This window comes from Epinephelus moara, chromosome 19, assembly GCF_006386435.1.
Source record: "Epinephelus moara isolate mb chromosome 19, YSFRI_EMoa_1.0, whole genome shotgun sequence".
NCBI lineage: Eukaryota > Metazoa > Chordata > Actinopteri > Perciformes > Serranidae > Epinephelus > Epinephelus moara.
This window is the reverse complement of record NC_065524.1, coordinates 30,786,323-30,804,586: the sequence shown is the minus strand read 5'-3', so window position 1 is coordinate 30,804,586 and position 18,264 is coordinate 30,786,323. Positions and strand designations below refer to the sequence as shown.

At 41.7% G+C, this 18,264-nt stretch overlaps 1 protein-coding gene across 2 annotated transcripts in view; it reads right to left on the bottom strand.

Moving 5' to 3' along the window:
• Positions 1-8,130: 8,130 nt before the first annotated feature.
• The window catches only part of b3gnt2b (UDP-GlcNAc:betaGal beta-1,3-N-acetylglucosaminyltransferase 2b), a 34,778-nt gene continuing 24,644 nt past the window's right edge, over positions 8,131-18,264 (bottom strand). For both annotated transcript variants that reach the window (XM_050071081.1, XM_050071082.1), the window contains one exon: positions 8,131-13,559. In XM_050071081.1, the coding sequence (XP_049927038.1) occupies positions 12,341-13,534 (1,194 nt within the window). In that variant the 5' untranslated portion in view covers positions 13,535-13,559 and the 3' untranslated portion in view covers positions 8,131-12,340. The remainder of the gene's footprint in view (positions 13,560-18,264) is intronic.

Below are 18,264 nucleotides of genomic sequence, written 5' to 3'. Positions count from 1 at the left end.
AACGTTAGCATGTTGTATTTGTTTGGAAAACATGCTAAGTATGAGACAGTTGTTTGGTCAGTGAACCTTATGAGTTGTAATGGAGCCAAATTATCTAGTGTTACCTTTGTTAAATGTTGCTGTTGTCCCTGGTTTCATATGAGAAGAGAAGAGATCGCTAGCTGCTAGGCTAATTTGGCTCGTGCTACGCTACTAACGGCTAACAAGCTAATAAAGTTACCTACACAGTAACCCGCAGAGCTGCTTGCTCCAAATACATCTCCAACCACCCAACATCTTCACAGAACATTAATTAGTATTTTTGGGAACTTTTATGGCACATTTATGGAAAATAAAACACATTTTAACCATAAAAAGTAAAGTCTAATTAGCAGTTTAGGCAATCAACCCGCCAGGAGGGTGCGTCAGTGTGGCGTTCAAGTACACACACAAAAATAAGACATCTCTGTGATAACTAATACATCACAACAAACAACAAAATAAGACGGTAAATAACATAATAATGAAACATGTAAGTTTGTAACAATAAATTCAAATCAGTGTACCTTCCATAATGACAGAAAGGCAGCTTGTAATGGTAAGTGGTTCACCAACTTACAGTATTTACTCTGTTACACTAGCGGGTGTTGTGCTGTGGAAAAGGGGCTTAAATAATGCTTTCTGTGCTCCAACACAACACATTTTCCAGGCACTCTTCTGTCCAGCTCTCACTAACATTTCCATCATTGAAATTTCCTGCAGCAAGTCAACTGCTTTTCCTTGAGCGAGGCTGGATTAAAGTCCAAATTGTATCCCCAAATCTGTCCCACAACACAGACACACACCTAGTTTGCGAACTTGCTTTTTCCCTGAGTCCCTTTTTGCACAGTAGGGCAAAGTACAACAACATACAGAGGAAGGGAGAAAACTAAGAACAGAGGGAAGAGCCTTCCAGGTCCTTGACAAAGTGTAACTGGACCGAGCTCAACATTAAATTCCAAGTTTTTAGTAAAATGTGCTGGAAATCATTCTGCTGGAAGAGTTAGTGGAAAAGAGGTCAGTGGTCAGAATGACTCAGCTGTCGCTCTCTCATTCAGTCTCATTCAGACCTGGATCACAGAGCAGTTACAAATTACACTTTGCAGAGAGAACCGGGTGGGTGGGGTTTAATCTGCATCCAGAAGCTTCATCAGAACCAGAGGACAATCAATCAACTCTCTGCTGCTCTCTTGTGACAGTCAGACCTTTCTGGCAGAGGCTGTGTGTCGTAGATGTGTCCATTTTCCAGCTCTGGTGTGTTTCCAACAACAGTATGAAGAACAAGAATGGACCTTTTTGTTGCTGACCAAAGACCATCTGAACATCATCAGCAGCAGTGAAAGCAAATGTTTCACTAAAGCATTCACCACCATTTTTTTCAAGGGTATCTAAATCTTCATTGCTTACATATTAGTTGCCGCCTGGGATCCAGGTTGAAATACACTCACTGGCCACTTTATTAGGTACACCTTGCTAGTACCAGGTTGGACCCCTTTTGCCTTCAGAAGTGCCTTAATTCTTGGTGTCCTAGACTCAACAAGGTGCTGGAAACATTCCTCAGAGATTTTGGTCCATATTGACATGATAGCATCACACAGTTAATGCAGATTTATCGCTGCACATCCATGATGTGAATTTCCTGTTCCACCACATCCCAAAGGTGCTCTATTGGACTGAGATCTGGTGACTGTGGAGGCCACTGGTGACTGTGGAGGCCACTGGAGTATAGTGAACTCATTGTCATGTTCAAGAAACCAGTTTGAGATGATATGAGTTTTGTGACATGGTGCGTTATCCTGCTGGAAGTAGCCATCAGAAGATGGGTACACTGTGGTCATAAAGGGATGGACACGGTCAGCAACAATACTCAGGTAGGCTGTGGTGTTTAAACCATGCTCAGTTGGTACTAAGGGGCCCAAAGTGTGCCAAGAAAATATCCCCCACACCATTACACCACCACCAGCAGCCTGAACCGTTGATACAAGGCAGGATGGATCCATGCTTTCATGTTGTTTACACCAAATTCTGACCCTACCATCTGAATGTGGCAGCAGAAATCCAGACTCATCAGACCAGGCAACGTTTTTCCAATCTTCTATTGTCCAGTTTTGGTGAGCCTGTGTGAACTGTAGCCTCAGTTTCCTGTTGTTAGCTGACAGGAGTGGCACCTGGTGTGGTCTTCTGCTGCTGTAGCCCATCTGCTTCAAGGTTGGACGTGTTGTTGGTTCAGAGATGGTCTTCTGCAGACCTTGGTTGTAACCAGTGGTTATTTGACTTCCTGTTGCCTTTCTATCATCTTGAACCAGTCTGGTCATTCTCCTCTGACCTCTGGCACCAACAACCATGCCATGTTCAAAGTCACTTAAATCACCTTTCTTTCCCATTCTGATGCTCAGTTTGACCTTCAGCAGGTCGTCATGACCATGTCTACATGCCTAAATGCACTGAGTTGCTGCCACATGATTAGCTCATTAGCTGTTTGCGTTAACAAGCAGTTGAAAAAGTGTACCTATTAAAGTGGCCAGTGAGTGTATATAACCTAAAGTTTCAGGTCAATTTATCAAAGATGTCTTTGAATCCGCAGACACTGGAACCGCAAACCCTGAAGTCACAAAAATGAGGACTTTAGACTCACTTGAGATTTGAAGGCAAAAGCATTAAAACCTGTCTTGACTGGGTAAAATCAGTGTGTCATTTTAACCATCAGCATTCAGAGACCTGAGAAACATATGACTTGACTGGAATTTCCCCAAAAACTTAATACCAGCTTGTCCAAACTCCTATAACTTATAATTAACAATGACTGGGTTGGTCGTCTTCTTTTCTCTTTTTCTCCTGCACAATATAATTTTCCTAACTGCATATTTAGAGACATTCTCGGTGGGATTTTCCCCAAAAACAATGAATCGGCTCACACAGAGGTAATCCCTCTCTATTATCACTGTTAACCCACTAGAAGAGACTCTGCCCTCTGCCTGTATTTGCTTATTTTTAAAGATTCTTTACTGGCTATTTGACTTTGATACTACAGTTGAAGAATGACAGGAAAGGGGGAAAGAAAGCAGAGCCAAAGTCAAGTATCAATCACATATATGTAGTTAGTTCCCTTATACGTGCAAGAATTAAGGAGCATAGATTTACATTTGTTTGCTTTATTGACTTAAAGAAGGCGTTTGATTGGATTAATGGGGAGTTTAATTGGATTAATTATGCCATGAAGTCTATTTTAGTTTCTTTATCAGGCCCCTGTCACCCAGGTTCAGCTTAATGAACACACCGCTGGATGGTTTTCCCAACAACTGGGGGTGAAACAAGGAGATGTTTTGACACACAGGGCAGGAAGTGAAGTGATGTGAAACAAGAGATGTGAGTTTCAAAGTAAAACAGTGAACAACATGGATGAATGAAGTAAAAAAACATAACCTAAGAAACTTGAGCTGTGACATCAAAGAGACACAGCACCGAACAAACGCAAATATAGCGAGACGAAACACCAAATGAAAGTGGATCTGTGTTGGCTTTAATTTGATTAAAACTCCATAGAATAAAAAGAGAGTAAATAAAATGGAATGAAAATAAACAGGAGAGATTTAAAATGAGGTAAAAACTAATGGTTAAAACTTAAAAATCAAGAGTGTCATGTTACTCCACATTAAAAGCCAAAATAAAAAAACAGGTCTTTAATTTACGTTTAAAGATACAGAGAGAGCTCGCCATGCTAATATACAGAGAAAGTGAATTCCACAGTTGAGACATAAACTTAAGTCTTTCAAATGAGTAACAAATATGTAGTTACATTTTTAAAAGAGGCTAAATAATTCCCCAAAACAGCTGGGCACTGTGACTTTTACCAAACGTCATGCAAATAGGAGTAAGTAGCACATTTGTTAGGGACTATTTTCAGTGGCGTATGTGGTGCTCCAGTGAGTATTTCAAACAGTGGAATTGACTCAGATTAAAATGCAGTGCTACACATGACAGACAAGTACACAAGCTCCATCATAGCAGGTCCACTGCACCCTCTGTGGTCTGAATATGCTCTCTTACATTCATGGCGTAGCTGCTTGACAAGCTCCAATTTCAACGTCAGGAAATGGCACTTCTTGAACTTGATGCCCTCGTAGATTTCCCACTGATGAAGCTTTTTGAGATGTTTTTATGATGCTTGTTTTTATGTATGTTTGTTGATGTGTTTTTTGATACTATTTTGTGCTCAATTGTGCAAAACCTTGGGGCAATAAGGTTTTCATTCATACCTGTTTGTGGTGATGAAGCAACATGTTTGTTTAATGTGTTTTAAATAGTTTTTGAACAACAGTGTAGCTCTATGGTGCAGAGGAAGAAGACAGGCAGGGCATGACACAAACGGAAAGTGTTTTAAAAGGTGTTGGATATTCAAAATATATATAATATGTATAATTTCTGGACAAATTCGGGGATGCTGCATGTGTTGCAGTCGTTCTGAGAATAAATCCCTGCCAACAGGATGCAACAGTGGAGTCTAAAAGGAAAAGGAAACAAGGGTGGAGACCTGAAAATACACAAAAATACCATGATGCCACTCGGGTCACTGAGACAGCTGTGAAGATTCATGTTTTGAATCGTCTGTGGTGGTAATGTTGGCTGTAATCTGTATCTAGGACATGGAAGCTCTACTGTGCACACTTCACTGTAAAGTGAGGAACACCTTATTAAGTTTTAATACAGTGAGGCCGATCACGGCACAGATGTTTCACTTGGATTTTTACGAGTCTTGCTTCTGTGAAATGCAGAGGCTACATTTGTTTTGGCCGAGCCTGTTTCACAAAGTGGAGTCTGTATCTCTCCTGGCAGAGACCACGATCTGATAAAAGCGAGCTGAAGCCACAAAAAAACATTCGTCTTTTTAAATTTCCTTAAAAGGTCGTTGGATCATTATCAGTGAGATAATAGGGCCCATGCACATCCCTCTTGTGTACCTTTTCGCTCTCCCACACCTGCACCAGATGAGGACTGCCACCGCCTTAGGATTATGGTCGCCATGACAACTGTATCCCATCTTTCCCTTATCCCCGTGTGAAGGAGTGGAGGGTAAATGCCCGTGAGAGGAAAGGGCGATGGGTTCGTCTCTGTAAGAAGAAAAAAGAAGCTGCTGCGTGTGTCTGATGAAGTGTTCCTCTGGCTCAGACTCATACACTATTTACACACATGTACTTTCAACAAGAACATTTTAGTTACTTACTTTGATATGATTTAAATGAAAGCAACACATAAAACTCTCCTTCTACAGCGACACTTTGGTGGTTTTAAGTCAAATATCTCAACAATGTCTGCACGGGTTGCCGTGGAATTCAGTGCACACATTCATGTCATGTTTATGGTCTTCTCAAAAGCTCGCTCACAGCTGCTTGATGATTTTAGCATCTTCACTTCTGACTGTAAATCCACTGAAAGAGTGTCCTCATACAAGTACCTGGGTATATGGACAGATGACAAGCTTTCATTTAATGTACATATTGCTGCTCTAGTCAGCTTACAGTGAAGATTGTTTTTTATTTTAGAAACAAGTCTTGTTTTACTTTCAGTGCTGAGAAAAAACTTGTGGAAGCTTCTTTTCTGTCTGTGATTGATCACAGTGACATATTGTATATGCATGCAACCTCCTCCCTTTTACTAATCTTGATTCAGTGTACCATGCATCTCTATGTTTTATTACAAACACAGTCGCTTACTCATCACTGCATTCTTCATGATTTGGTGGGTTGGACATCATTGAGCATTAGCAGACAGTCTATAAAGCAATATTGGGCAAACTTTCGACCTACCTCTGCTCCCTTCTGTGTCAGCTCCGGTAGTTTCCAGCTACAATCCTCCAAGTGGTTTTAACAGATCTGGGGAAAACTGTATTCTCCTACTCTGCACCTTGGACATGGAACAATCTCCAAAAAGATCTAAAATTAGAAACACATATATCCATTGACAAATTTAAGGGCATCATAAAGAATGTGGTGACAGAGACTGATGCATTTAGATTAATCTCTAACGGATCACTGTCTCATATAAAGAGCTGTCCATCACATTTTACCATTACAGCATTTCCTGTCTAAGTGCACATCACTTTCTTTTCCTTAAACTCTTTATTTAAAGTATTTTTAGATGTTTAGACAAAACGTGAACACCTTAGCGAACACTGTGAGGGGCCACAGCAGCTGAGTATTCATGAGTCCACGTGTTAAATGTCCTTTTATTGTCCACAGACATTCACGATGAAGCTGCGTCCATGTCTTCTGAAATAATCTTTTCCATTATAAAGATCTCCTTGATTATGTCCACCCACAGATTTGTACCAGTTCTTTGTAATCACTTTCTCACACAGATAGCAATCTCTTTTATTAATCACACCCTCCCTTACTGCACTGAAATACAGGACCTTGACATCAGTAAGTATTTCATATCCAAAAATCTTTTTAAAAATTTAACATATTTTCTCCAATATATTTGTATTTTGGACACGTCCAAAAAATGAGGGAGTGATTGGCATTCATGTGTCTGCACTGTCTCCAACACTGCTGTGCTCAACACTCTTGGCCCAATGAGAGCATTTTCTGAGTAGACTGAGGAATACAAAAAACATTTTGACCTATTAAACCAATGTAACTCCACATGTGGACATCACACTGTGCATTAACACAAAAAACATCTGTCTGCTTTTCATTTACTTTATTTGGTTTTGTATAAGTGTGAACACACTTCAGACTAAGAACCTGCTTCTATGTGAGGAGCTGGGACACAGTGGTTGTGTCAGTGCTCAGGCAGTTTATACACTGCTGCCCTCTGCTGCTAAGATTCTTTCACTGCATGAGCCAAAATTATTTTGTTTTTTATTTTTTAAGGGCTCACTTTACATGAGATTTTATATCCAATAAATTGTTCCAAAATAAATATTTTTCTGCCTATTTTTTTGCCTCTTTTTTTAGTTTAGTCTCCATTAGAAATGCTACAAACAACACGTTTCGCCCATGTCTTCATCGGGTTTGCAAACCTCAGCCTTCTTGTGTGCAGTCTACTTATTTACCGTCAGTCTGATGTTTCCTGCCATCACCTGCACCAAGTTATAAGGACTGACAGTGCTGTGCATGGGGCATGTGCTTTTGAATGAATATTTTTCTGTCTTTCTTTCTTGCTTACATCTTTAAACTGTTTTATGTGCTGCAGTAACAATACAATTCATCTCTAGTTTTAGTTTAGCTGGAATGGCTTGGTATGATGGTTTCCATTCAAAAAACAAGTGAATGTTTTTCTGATTTTACTTTTGTTCTGGTAAAACATTGAATACTTTCACCTCTTTAGGTCTCTAAAAATCCCTCAAATGAAATAATCCAAGAGGAACAATCCACTTTCTGTTTGAACTGTTCACACACAAGCTGTAATCTGTGCAGCAGTTACCTAATTTTAGGAGGTCACAAGACATTAAGGGTTGGAAACCACTGGTCTATCAGCTGCTTAGTGACTTGAAAGAAAAAGAGTCGCTATATAGCAGTGTTTTTAAAGGTTTTGTGTTGTCTATGACACTAGCTGAACTGTACCCATGCAGTAACCAGTCTCTACAGCAGTAATTAATCCAAAGAAATGTGAAGGTTTAAATCCTCTTAATTGTTTACCCATTTATTTTCCGTAACAGTTTTTCCTGTTAGGGGTCACGGGGGGGCTGGAGCCTATCCCAGCTGACACTGGGAGAGAGGCGGGGTACACCCTGGACAGATTCACACCTACGGGCAATTTAGAGTCACCAGTTAACCTGCATGTCCTTGGACTGTGGGAGGAAGCTGGAGTACCTGGAGGAAACACACGCTGACACAGGGAGAACATGCAAACTCTGCACAGAGGGGCTCCCCCACCCCTTGGGCTGTGGGTGACAATGCTAACCACTGCATTACCATGCCGCCCAAAGTTTAAACTTAAGTTACTTAGTTTAAAAATGAGGTTTAGCTGAAAAAAACCCTTCTCCAATGTAAAGCTTATACTAAAAATACATCAGAAGGGTACGGACAGTTTGAAGAAATTGTAACTTATTATATGACTTTTTTTTAACATGTATAATAAAAACCAGAAAATGAGGAAACAAACTGAACATTTACTTCACATAATTTATTTGTATTACAATAAAAATGCATAGAACAGTATATACAAAAACAGCAAAATATAACTTTATTGAAATAATCAAGTCAAGTTCAAGATATTAAAAAAAAAAGCGATCACGTGGTTGAAAGATAATCTTACACGTACAGTACTTACAAACATCAGGCACAGATTTGGTAATCATCTCTGACTAGTGCAGGTGTTGTTTAACACAGTAATGACAGGTTTCTGACAGTACAGGTACTCGTAAATATGAGTTAATGGCTTGTGAGAGCAAAGATTTATCAGACGTTTTCTCTCTGGGGAACACAAGACGGATATTTGATCCAGATCCTGATTGATTAAATGCCCAAACACTCACGCATTCATCACACTCTTGTTAGATTCTACTGGATATTTTGCCTGTGGCTGGAAATATTGTTCCCTGTCACATTACCCTGTGCATCACAATTATCTAACGGGAGCCACAGTTGCATTTCACTGCATATTGATGGTAATGTAACCTTTGTATACACCCACTAACCTACTGATCTGCCTTAAAAAAACAACACCAACATCTACAGAAGCTCAGAAAATGACACATCCTGGATACTGCGACCAGAGAAACACTGACTGTCCAAACACACAGCGAAGTTGTGCGTGTCAAAGAAACAGGAAACAGAAAACTGTGATGCAAAATTACAAAATAAAGCTCAATGACAGATGAAGGTCTTATATTCCGACGTACAAGATGAGAGGACAGAAACCGTAAAACATACAGAGTTGCTCATCAGTGTGGACAACTAGAGAATACCTCTACAGCCAATCATCAAACAGAAAAATAACAACTCTAAAAACGAGTGATGATGACCTTTTAAAGCATGTAAACATTTCAAGTAGCCACAAACTGCGTGCAACAAGAACAGAATGTAACCTATTATTATTGGTATGTGAGTAGGTGATGCTTCGGCTTAAATATTTTGAGGGTAGAAATAACCTCCACTCAGTTCTTGACTCCTGTTTTAGTGTTTGTTTAATCCGTTAGATGGCTTTGAGCACATGAGGGTAGATAAAAGTGTCCAGTAAGTCGGTCATCCAAGAGAAAAAAAATACAAATTCAACCTCTTAAAATCTTACAGTGATTGTCTTATCTTGATTTGTTTTTCTTATGTGGAAAACCCCGACTATCTGACACCAACGAAGGCTAAAAGTCACCAAAACAAGTCACATTACAGTGACACAAACAGTAAAACGGAGAAATAATTTGCTGTAAGTGACAATTTGGACCATCTGACGACTGAGATCATGAACAGGTGGTTAAAAGAGAACAAATAGATTAGGTCTTGGACTACAGTTTTGGGTCTTGGAGTGATTGTTGTGTGTTCAAGCTGAAGATTCCCATCCTGTCCAGCAGGAGGAGCTCTAACAGAGGCGTAGGAACTCTCAGATCGAAGTGTTCAGGACCAGGTTCAAGATCAGACTGACACTTCCTGTCAGGTCTGCTGACATTCAGAGCATGAATACTGAAGAAAATCCATTTGTTGAGCTAAAATAAATTAAAGTGGACCGACCCTAAACCTAGGTGAAAATACATTCATCCAACACACTTCTGTGACCTTTTCCAACGGGGTCTGCGAGAGAACTGAAGAGACATGTAAAGGTCCATCTGAAACTCTCACCGTGTGTCTGACTGTGACTCACATACAGCAAACATTCGTATAATAGAGGCAAAGTAAATATGTGCAGCACTTCTCTCATATAGCGGGTAAAAGAGTAAAGCCATACAATAGTGAGCGAAGCAGTAACTTCAAATAAAATGACGATTCAAAATGAGTTACCTGCGATTTTGAGCCTTCACCAACAAAACGAGTCCCAGAACGAAGGTAAAATAAAGACAACAGGAAGTAATTTCCACCATTAATGGATATGTAAAATGATCAGTGAACACTGCAGGGACAATTTATCAAGTAATAAAAGCTTAGGTAGCTCAGACGTGAAGCCCCACCTGTGTTTTAAAGCATCTAACTCACTGATGCCACAGTAAAGCAACGTCTAACAACACTCAGCACAGCAGCAGCAGACACTCAGGAGGCAAGTTAAAGCGAGAGGCTCTACACTGGCAGCTCAAAGTAACTATATCTCTGAAAATGCACTTAGGCTTCATGTGAGCAGTTTGTCTTTTTGTGTAAAGTGAGAACCTGAAGCGGAATTAGACAGCATTTTGATTTCTCCACCCATGTCAAAACCAAGCCCAGACCTGCTGAGCTGCACAGAGCTCCACTCACATTCCTGTTTCCTGAAAGCAAAGTGTGGATTCACTCCAACGAACATCCCCGTATCGAAGCTCTGTGGAAGAGTTTAAGTGTTGTTGTAACATGATTTACCCACTCCAGTTTAGAAAGAAAAAAAAAGACACAGCACAAATGATGGAAACAGAGAAATGATCATTAATAAAACGAAGAGCTTGGATTTGAAAGAAACTGAATGCTGAATTTAGAACAGAAAACGTTCTTTATGAGGAGAAACTGGTTAAGTTTGAGTTGGAGCGAGTCACAAGTAAATACTTTAGGGAGTGTGGATGGGAATAGCAGCACAAACTAAGCCTCCAGCAACCGTTACTGGGAAGTGTTCACCAGGAAGCTCTTTTAAAGCTACAACTGCTGCGTGGGAACCACTGGCTGCTAAGAAGTGAAGTCTCTGGGCCGGGACACATGCCTTGTCTTTTACTGCCTGGAAAACACTACTCCTGTGCCAACTCTTAGGGCGCAGAGGCAGGTTGTGCCTGACGTTGATAAGCATCCATAACCAGCACCATGTAGACATCTCAGCCTGGTCTCACTCCCAAAGGTAAAATACCAACGCTTTGTCAGTGGCCTTCGGCGTCACACACCGAAACGTCGAAGCACCCTTGTGCAGCAGTGTGAAACACACCAGTTGGTGGCATTTTTTGACTGCTGTAGTATAAAAAGGGGGAAAGACTGCAAGTCAAACTATGACGGTGTTTTCTAAACCAAACCCTGTCTTTTGTTGCCTGAACCAAAGGAAGTAAACCTAAAAAGTTTTTAAAAAGAGATTTGTGCATTTAAGAGCTGAAACTGTTCATTTCCTGTGAAAACCTACATTTATTTTGAAAACACACAAAGCTTAAATCGACACGCTGTCCCTGAGCGTCCAAGACTGATGGTGGAGGCTTACCAGAGAATCATGGTTTGACGTGTAGAGCCACTGACTGAGCGTCGGTATTTGACGGGTTGGAGGTGAGAATGTGTTGGAAATCCTGTTTGAGCTTGAGTTTGGAGCTGATCTTCTAGCAAACATTTTGTAAGTGTGTATTAGGCCTTAAATATTGACATGGGGCAGATGTAAAGCTCAGGGTAGCCTTGCACAAAAACTTCTCCTCCATATTTAACATAGACTGATATTTATGGAAGAAAGGAAAGATATCTGCAGGCTGTGATTGGTGGTTCCTCGTCACGACATGCAGTGCACATTGCTGCATTCAGTTTAACTTTGTTTATCTCGGCACAGCTGACTTGCCCTGAAAAATAGGCTTGGGAACACTGGTGTTCTTGCTGCGCCTTCTGCGCATATACGTTGACAATAATGGATTTAAGGCCACAAAAAACAAGGCATGTGTACGGGCCCTAACAGCTTCACTCCTTTGTCTACGTTTGAAATGTTGAGACACTTTAGAGTGCTAAAAACATGATGTTTTTTCCATCACTGTCGATAACCAGACCCAGTGTCTTTCCCTTGACCAAACACCACAGAGAGTCCCAGGTGAACGCATCCCAGTTTCTTAGTTTATATAATACAGCATTGAGACGCTCCATCAGGGAGCTGACACACAGTGTTAAAGCATTATAAAGGCCATATATAAATAGTTGTGATATAAATATGTGCACGCAGAGAAAGACACGGCCACTTTGGGTGAAGCTCGTTCGACAGTAAAGCAGGGTTAGCTCGTCTACGGAAGTTTGACGTCAAGTCAAAATACTATGGTGGCCATGTTGACAACAACGCATCCCTCCTCATTTTTAGAGGAACAACGCATCAACTTGCTCCAAGTGACCAATATAATAATATCTTAACTTAAAGCTGCCAACTCTCAAGTCATGACCCTGTTAAAAATAAAATATTTGTCACTTTGACCCTTAGGGAAAAAGAATGCACAATGTCTTATCTCCAGGGTCGTTTCAGTCTCAAACCGCCTGCTGCGGAGGCGTCACTGACAGGTGAGGTTAGGAGTACTGAGCCAGGCCCAGATCTGGATCATCTCCTGCGGGGTCCTCGGGTGAACGAGCATTAAGCTCTTGTAGGCGCAGGGGTTCGACCTGTACTTCTCCTCTATGTTAAAGGTCCTGAAGCCTTTGTGCTTCTCGGGGGCCAGCCCTAACTTCCTAAGACACATCCCCGTGTAGACGTCATCGATGGGGTAGAGCGCTACATGCTGGGACGCATTGTGCAGACGAGCAGCAATGTCCCCAGAGTAAAGGTATCCACCTCCTCCTGCATATGCAGGGTACGTCCCAACGTACATGCTCTCCGGGATGAAGTATTTGACCTTCTTGTCTCGGTGTGGCCCCGCGTTGGTGATCACGTCACCCACAAACAAATCCCTGGCTTTGGGCTCCGAGAGGCCCTTGAGGAAGTCCAGGATGCGGTAGGTGTTGACAAAGACGTCGTCATCGCCTTTGAAGATGAAGCGAGCACTGGAGCAACGGGTCTGGATCCACTCCAGGAACAGAACTTCTTTGACGGTCAAATTGAAGAACGAATCCCTGTAACCCCACTGGATGATGTCTTTATGGTGGGCGCTCTCATAGTGCAGCATCTCGGACAGATCCGGGTGGTGGTCCCCTGCTGTGGCGTTGCCGAGAAGGAAGACGGTAACCACCGTCTGATTGGCCATAACACCCGCCCGTCCCCAGGACTGGCGGATGGCCTGGCGGCGGTCGAAGTGCGGTGCCAGGGACTTGACAGCCAGGAGCAGGAACGGCGGCTTCTTACAGATGTCAGGCTGGTCCACCATGATCGGGTAGGAGCGGCAGTGCATGTAAACCAGGAAGTCCTTGAAGCGGCCCGGTAGGGAGTTGTAGTCTTTCACCTGAGTAGTAACTCTAAAGTTGGGCTGGCAGGGGTCAGAGTTCAAACTGGTGTCGTTAAGCCAATCAGGAATGTCTGTGGCGCTGTAGTTCACCATCAGGACGGGATTGTTGTGAAGGTCCAGAATCTGCTGCTGGCGGTTCCAGTAAGCAGGGCTGGGAACCAGTTTGGTCCAGAAGGGTTTGGAGGGGATGCGGACTTTTTGACTGCTGCTTTTGTCTTGGCTGCTGTGTCGGGAGATGATGATGAAGATGAAGAGGTTGACCATCATCAATGTCACCACAAGCTTTAGCTTCCTCCGCGGCAGCGCCATGACAGCGTCCTGCACCCGTCACCACCTGAGCCGAGACACATACAGAGAGAAAGAAAATGTTAAGGATAGAAAATACATTCTTCACAAGCTGCGTTTAAATATCATATTTTAGTGGAACCATAACGTGGACTCGTATTTAGTCTCTCATGGACAACATGTACTCTTTACTGGACAGAAAGTTTTATATTGTATTCAATGTCTGTGTGGATAGGGATAATTCCTGATGTCTTCATGCACAATGGACCAAAGTTTTCAGGCCTTTTTTCTCTCCATCCTGTAAAGAAGGGCAGCTGCCTGTTTGTTTTAGTCACTGTTGCTATGGATTTTAGTCATGTTAAGGCCTTTGCACACTGAGTGATTTTTTAATTAGTCATCTGAAAAAATCCACACAGAAACCTTGCACACAGATTCCGATGCATTTTATTGTTCTATTCAGTGCAAAGATTCACAGTACTTGACAAAATGAAAAGACACATTTCCTCCTTTGCCTCTCTCCACTGGAGTTACCCATCTGGCTGTCACCACTCTCCATCCCCATCCAGCTGAATATTACTATCTGACCTGTTGAATGTGAGCTATCTGAGTTATGAAATGATTCTGTGTGCCCCGTTCCTCTGTCATTTTCTTTACCGAGTCTTAGTCAAGCGTCTCTAAAGGCTTCTGACAGATGCGAAAAACACAGATGTGTTCCAATAATCTTCATGACAGACCGAAGTTTCAGACTCAGCATGCAAACGTGACTGATACAAAGTGAGGTCACATTCATTTTTAGATGTGCGACAATTTCAGATGAAAAAAAAAAACGGACTCAGTGTGCAGAGGCCTTTACCTGTGTTCTTGTCGTGTTTCCCTCCTTAAAGGGACAGTTCACTTCATTATCAAAAAAACTATTTTTCTCCTTACTTGTAGTGCTATTTATCAATGAGATATTGGCCATAGAGATGTGCCTTCTCTCCAGTATAATGGAACTAGATGACACTCGGCTTGTGGTGCTCAAAGTGCCAAAAATGTACATTTGAATATATACATTTTTCCAGAGAAGGCAGACATCTCTACAGCCGACATCTCCAACACTCTGCGGCTCACACAAAAACAATCTAGACTAATAAACAGCACTGACTTTGGGGTGACCTCTCCCTTTAAAGACCCCCAGAACAACTGGACACTGTGCATCATAATACTGTGGTGCTTATGTCTATCAAAAACATCAATAAAACACTACAAACTATACAACTTAACAACATTAGTCAAGAACCAAACATGGTTTAAGGGTTCAGCAAAAGAGCAGATTTACAGCTTAACAGTCCAACTTTAGGGAAAGCAGCTGCTGACCAGTAGCTGAATGTGTCCTTTAGAAAATGCTGCTCAGAGATTCATGCTAAGTAGAGCTTAGGAGAGACACAACACTTTCTGTAGAGCCACCCTACAGTTAAGCAATCGGTCCCTCTGGAAATTTACATTTCAGAAAGTGAGAATGAATAACCATCTTTGTTAGACAATGATTACAGTGTGGCTTCTGCATGTGCACCTGACTGCAGCATTAACAAATGGTCTCTGTGATCTCTCAGATATTTTTAACCAAACGGGTTTACAAACAAGCACAACTGCAAATGACTCCTTGGGACTTTCAGCGACTCTGCCAGTAAGCGCGACGGACTAAAATCAAATGAACTGCTGTTGACAACATGCTTGTAATAGATCTTTAATGCAACTCAACCTCTTAAAAGCGTGGTCAGTCCTGACAGGAATCACTGATGGAAAAATTAATTGATTTTTCAAGGTGATGATCATATGCCTTCCATTTCAAGGAAAACAACATAGTCATCACTGTTGTTATGGTCAGTGAGGGGCGGCACAATTGAAGCATGCAGTTTTAACATGGTTGTCTATGTTAAGAAGGAACGGATGAGAAGATATTTCAACCACAAGACCACTGCGACACAAAGTCACATGAAGATGCACAAACATTTCATCTAAAAGGTCAGAATCACATTTGCACTCCTGCTAACAAGAGCTAGTGTCTGTCTCTATCACAGCACTGCAATCCCACTAAATTAGATTGTTTTCACCCGGTGTGCGACATCTGGACAGAAAATCATTCTGCAAACTCTGCAAATCAACAGCTAACAGCTGTCAGGTTATCCAGTAGGGTGTATTCATGCTCATGCGTGTGTGCACTGACAGGACAGGTAGTTATCACAATCATAATGCACTAACTGTGAGTTCTGGCTTCAGTCCAAACTAAATACAATAAACCAATTATGCACCATTAGAAAAGGTTCACCTGAGGTTCACCTGAGGTGAACCTGAGGTTATATAACAGAATGTGCTGGTTTGTCTTCTGCTGTCCGACTGCAGCACACTGCTTCGTGTATTTTGTTTGCTGTGACATGCCGTCTACCTAATTTAAGCAATGCAATGGCAGAGGAAAGTTTCTTCAAAGCTAAATATTTCAAAGTGTATCGTCACCTTGATTTTGCCCCTTTTTGGCCGGCGTCAACTGAATTAAGAAATGAGGACAGCGTGCGTGTGCTGGGTTCGAACATACAATACAGCCTTTCAGGAGGTTTGCCTCAGGCTTCTGCTTTGGCATGCTCACACATCCTTGATAACATCCTCTTTGCTGTGTCTCGCTTCTTTTCTCTCCTTACTGAAAATGTCTGCATTCTGCCCTCTTCCTGTGTCTTCCTCCTTTTCGCAAGCGAGGCAGCTTTTAGATCTGCTTGAGCCACAGCAGAGTTTTCATTAAGTTATTTATAAACTCTATGAAATTCTTGTGTTACTGAGAAAACACACAGTGACCAATATTATCCATGACAATTAAATTTACTTGTATTTATTGGCTGCTTCTTCTTTATTTAGATAGCTGGGAATAAAGTGGTGACGGGAAACAAGGGAGCAAAGAGAAGGGATGACATTCAACAAAGATTCCCAGCCAAACTGGCGATTACATGATCGGCGCCCCCCAGGGCTACCAGAACGCTCCACTTAATCTCTCCAATTTTGTTTCAAAGCCATAAACTTCAAGCGACAGGTATCCTGTACTGAAAACAATAAAACAAAACTCATGACTGGACGATGATAAAACATAATAAACGGCAGTAAGCGTGCAGCTTTTGAGCCGCCAGGCCCGAGGGTGAGCTCTGAAAGTCAAATGTCTCAGCATCTGGGACATATTACGGACGTTTGGGACCTTTGTTTTTAAAACTTCTTGACCCTTCCAGTTAAATGCCTGTCACAAAAAGAAAAATCCATGGTAGCAGCTCTGCAAGGAAACAATGTATTTACAGTTCTTTGTGAAGGGGTAATGAATGTGTTAGCCAATTGCCTGATTGCCCAAGCAAGTAAAATGCCACATCAGGCTGGTAAATCTAGCAACTCACTTCCCATAGAAATACTTACACACTTTGTTTTTTCATCAGCTAATGACAGAAGTAGCTAAGAAGTGAGCTGTTTTACTTCCATCTCATCTCAGTTGAGAGTTGCACATGTTCGGTACTGACTGGAACGAGAAAATGGCAACAGACAAAAGATAAAGTTTATGAGCTGAAGCGCAAGGGAGATTCTAATTATCCTGGACAGGTTGTGAGCAAAGTGGATACACTGGGTCGTTTTTCAAAGGTTCGTCAAGTTCCCAAAAACGTTGCTAAGATGCCATAACAAGAGCCAAAGGCATCTCGATTGCATGGCAGCTATGAGGGGCGCCGACAACTCCTCTTTCGGGGCTTTGCTGGTGCTTATATGAAACATGAACACTGAGGCAGGTCAGGTTCTGATTCATCTGCTCAAAGATTAAACATGATGGGCACCCACTGACTTAGTGGGTAGAGCAGGTGTCCCATATTCGAAGGCAATGTCCTTGCTATATACTGCATGTCATTCCCCTCTCTCCCCCCTTCACACTTACTGTCCTGTCTAATAAAGGCAAAAAAATAATCTAAAAAGATTAAACATGACAATTAACCCTAGTCTTTGTTATAACACCTTGGATGTGCATAAAATATTTCATAGCAATCCAACCCATACCTGAAATATTTCAGTCTGGTGTAGGGCTGCAACTGATGATTGGTTTCACCTGTTGATTGTCTACTTGATTTAATGTTTAGAATATAAAAATGACAACAAATTAAAACCAAAAAAGTTGTTTTATCATCATATCTGATAAAAACAAGGCGCAAATCTTGATATTTGAGAAGCTGGAACAAGCAAGTACTTGTCATTCTGGCTTGAAAAATGACTTAAATTATAAATCCATTATCAGAATAGTTGGTAATTCATTGATTAATCAGTGGACCAGCTGATTCACTGACTGTCCAACACTGATGTCCTGCACTTCAATAAGTATCATGATGCAAAGACAGAGGAGTGGAATATGGCATGACAGAGCTAAATATGACAGCTATATGATACTTGTTATAAATATGAATTTCACTAATTTAAAACAGTTGAAATGTACAACTGACTCATGTTCCAGAGGGTTTATCTTCCTCTGCACCACAGCTTGTATCCTTCCTGCCTCTGTATCGTGTTGCTCCCTCTGCCTCCTAGCAACAACTCGGCACTGCTGCGCCCCTGTTTGCTCTCTCCTATGCCCTATCCCTGTTTACCCCCCTTTTCTTTCCTCACCTCCTCTACCTGCCTCCTCCTGCCCTCCCCCTTTCTCTCGAATTTCTCTCATATGTGCATGAAAACAGAGAGAAATGCCAGTCACATCCCACAGGATAATGATA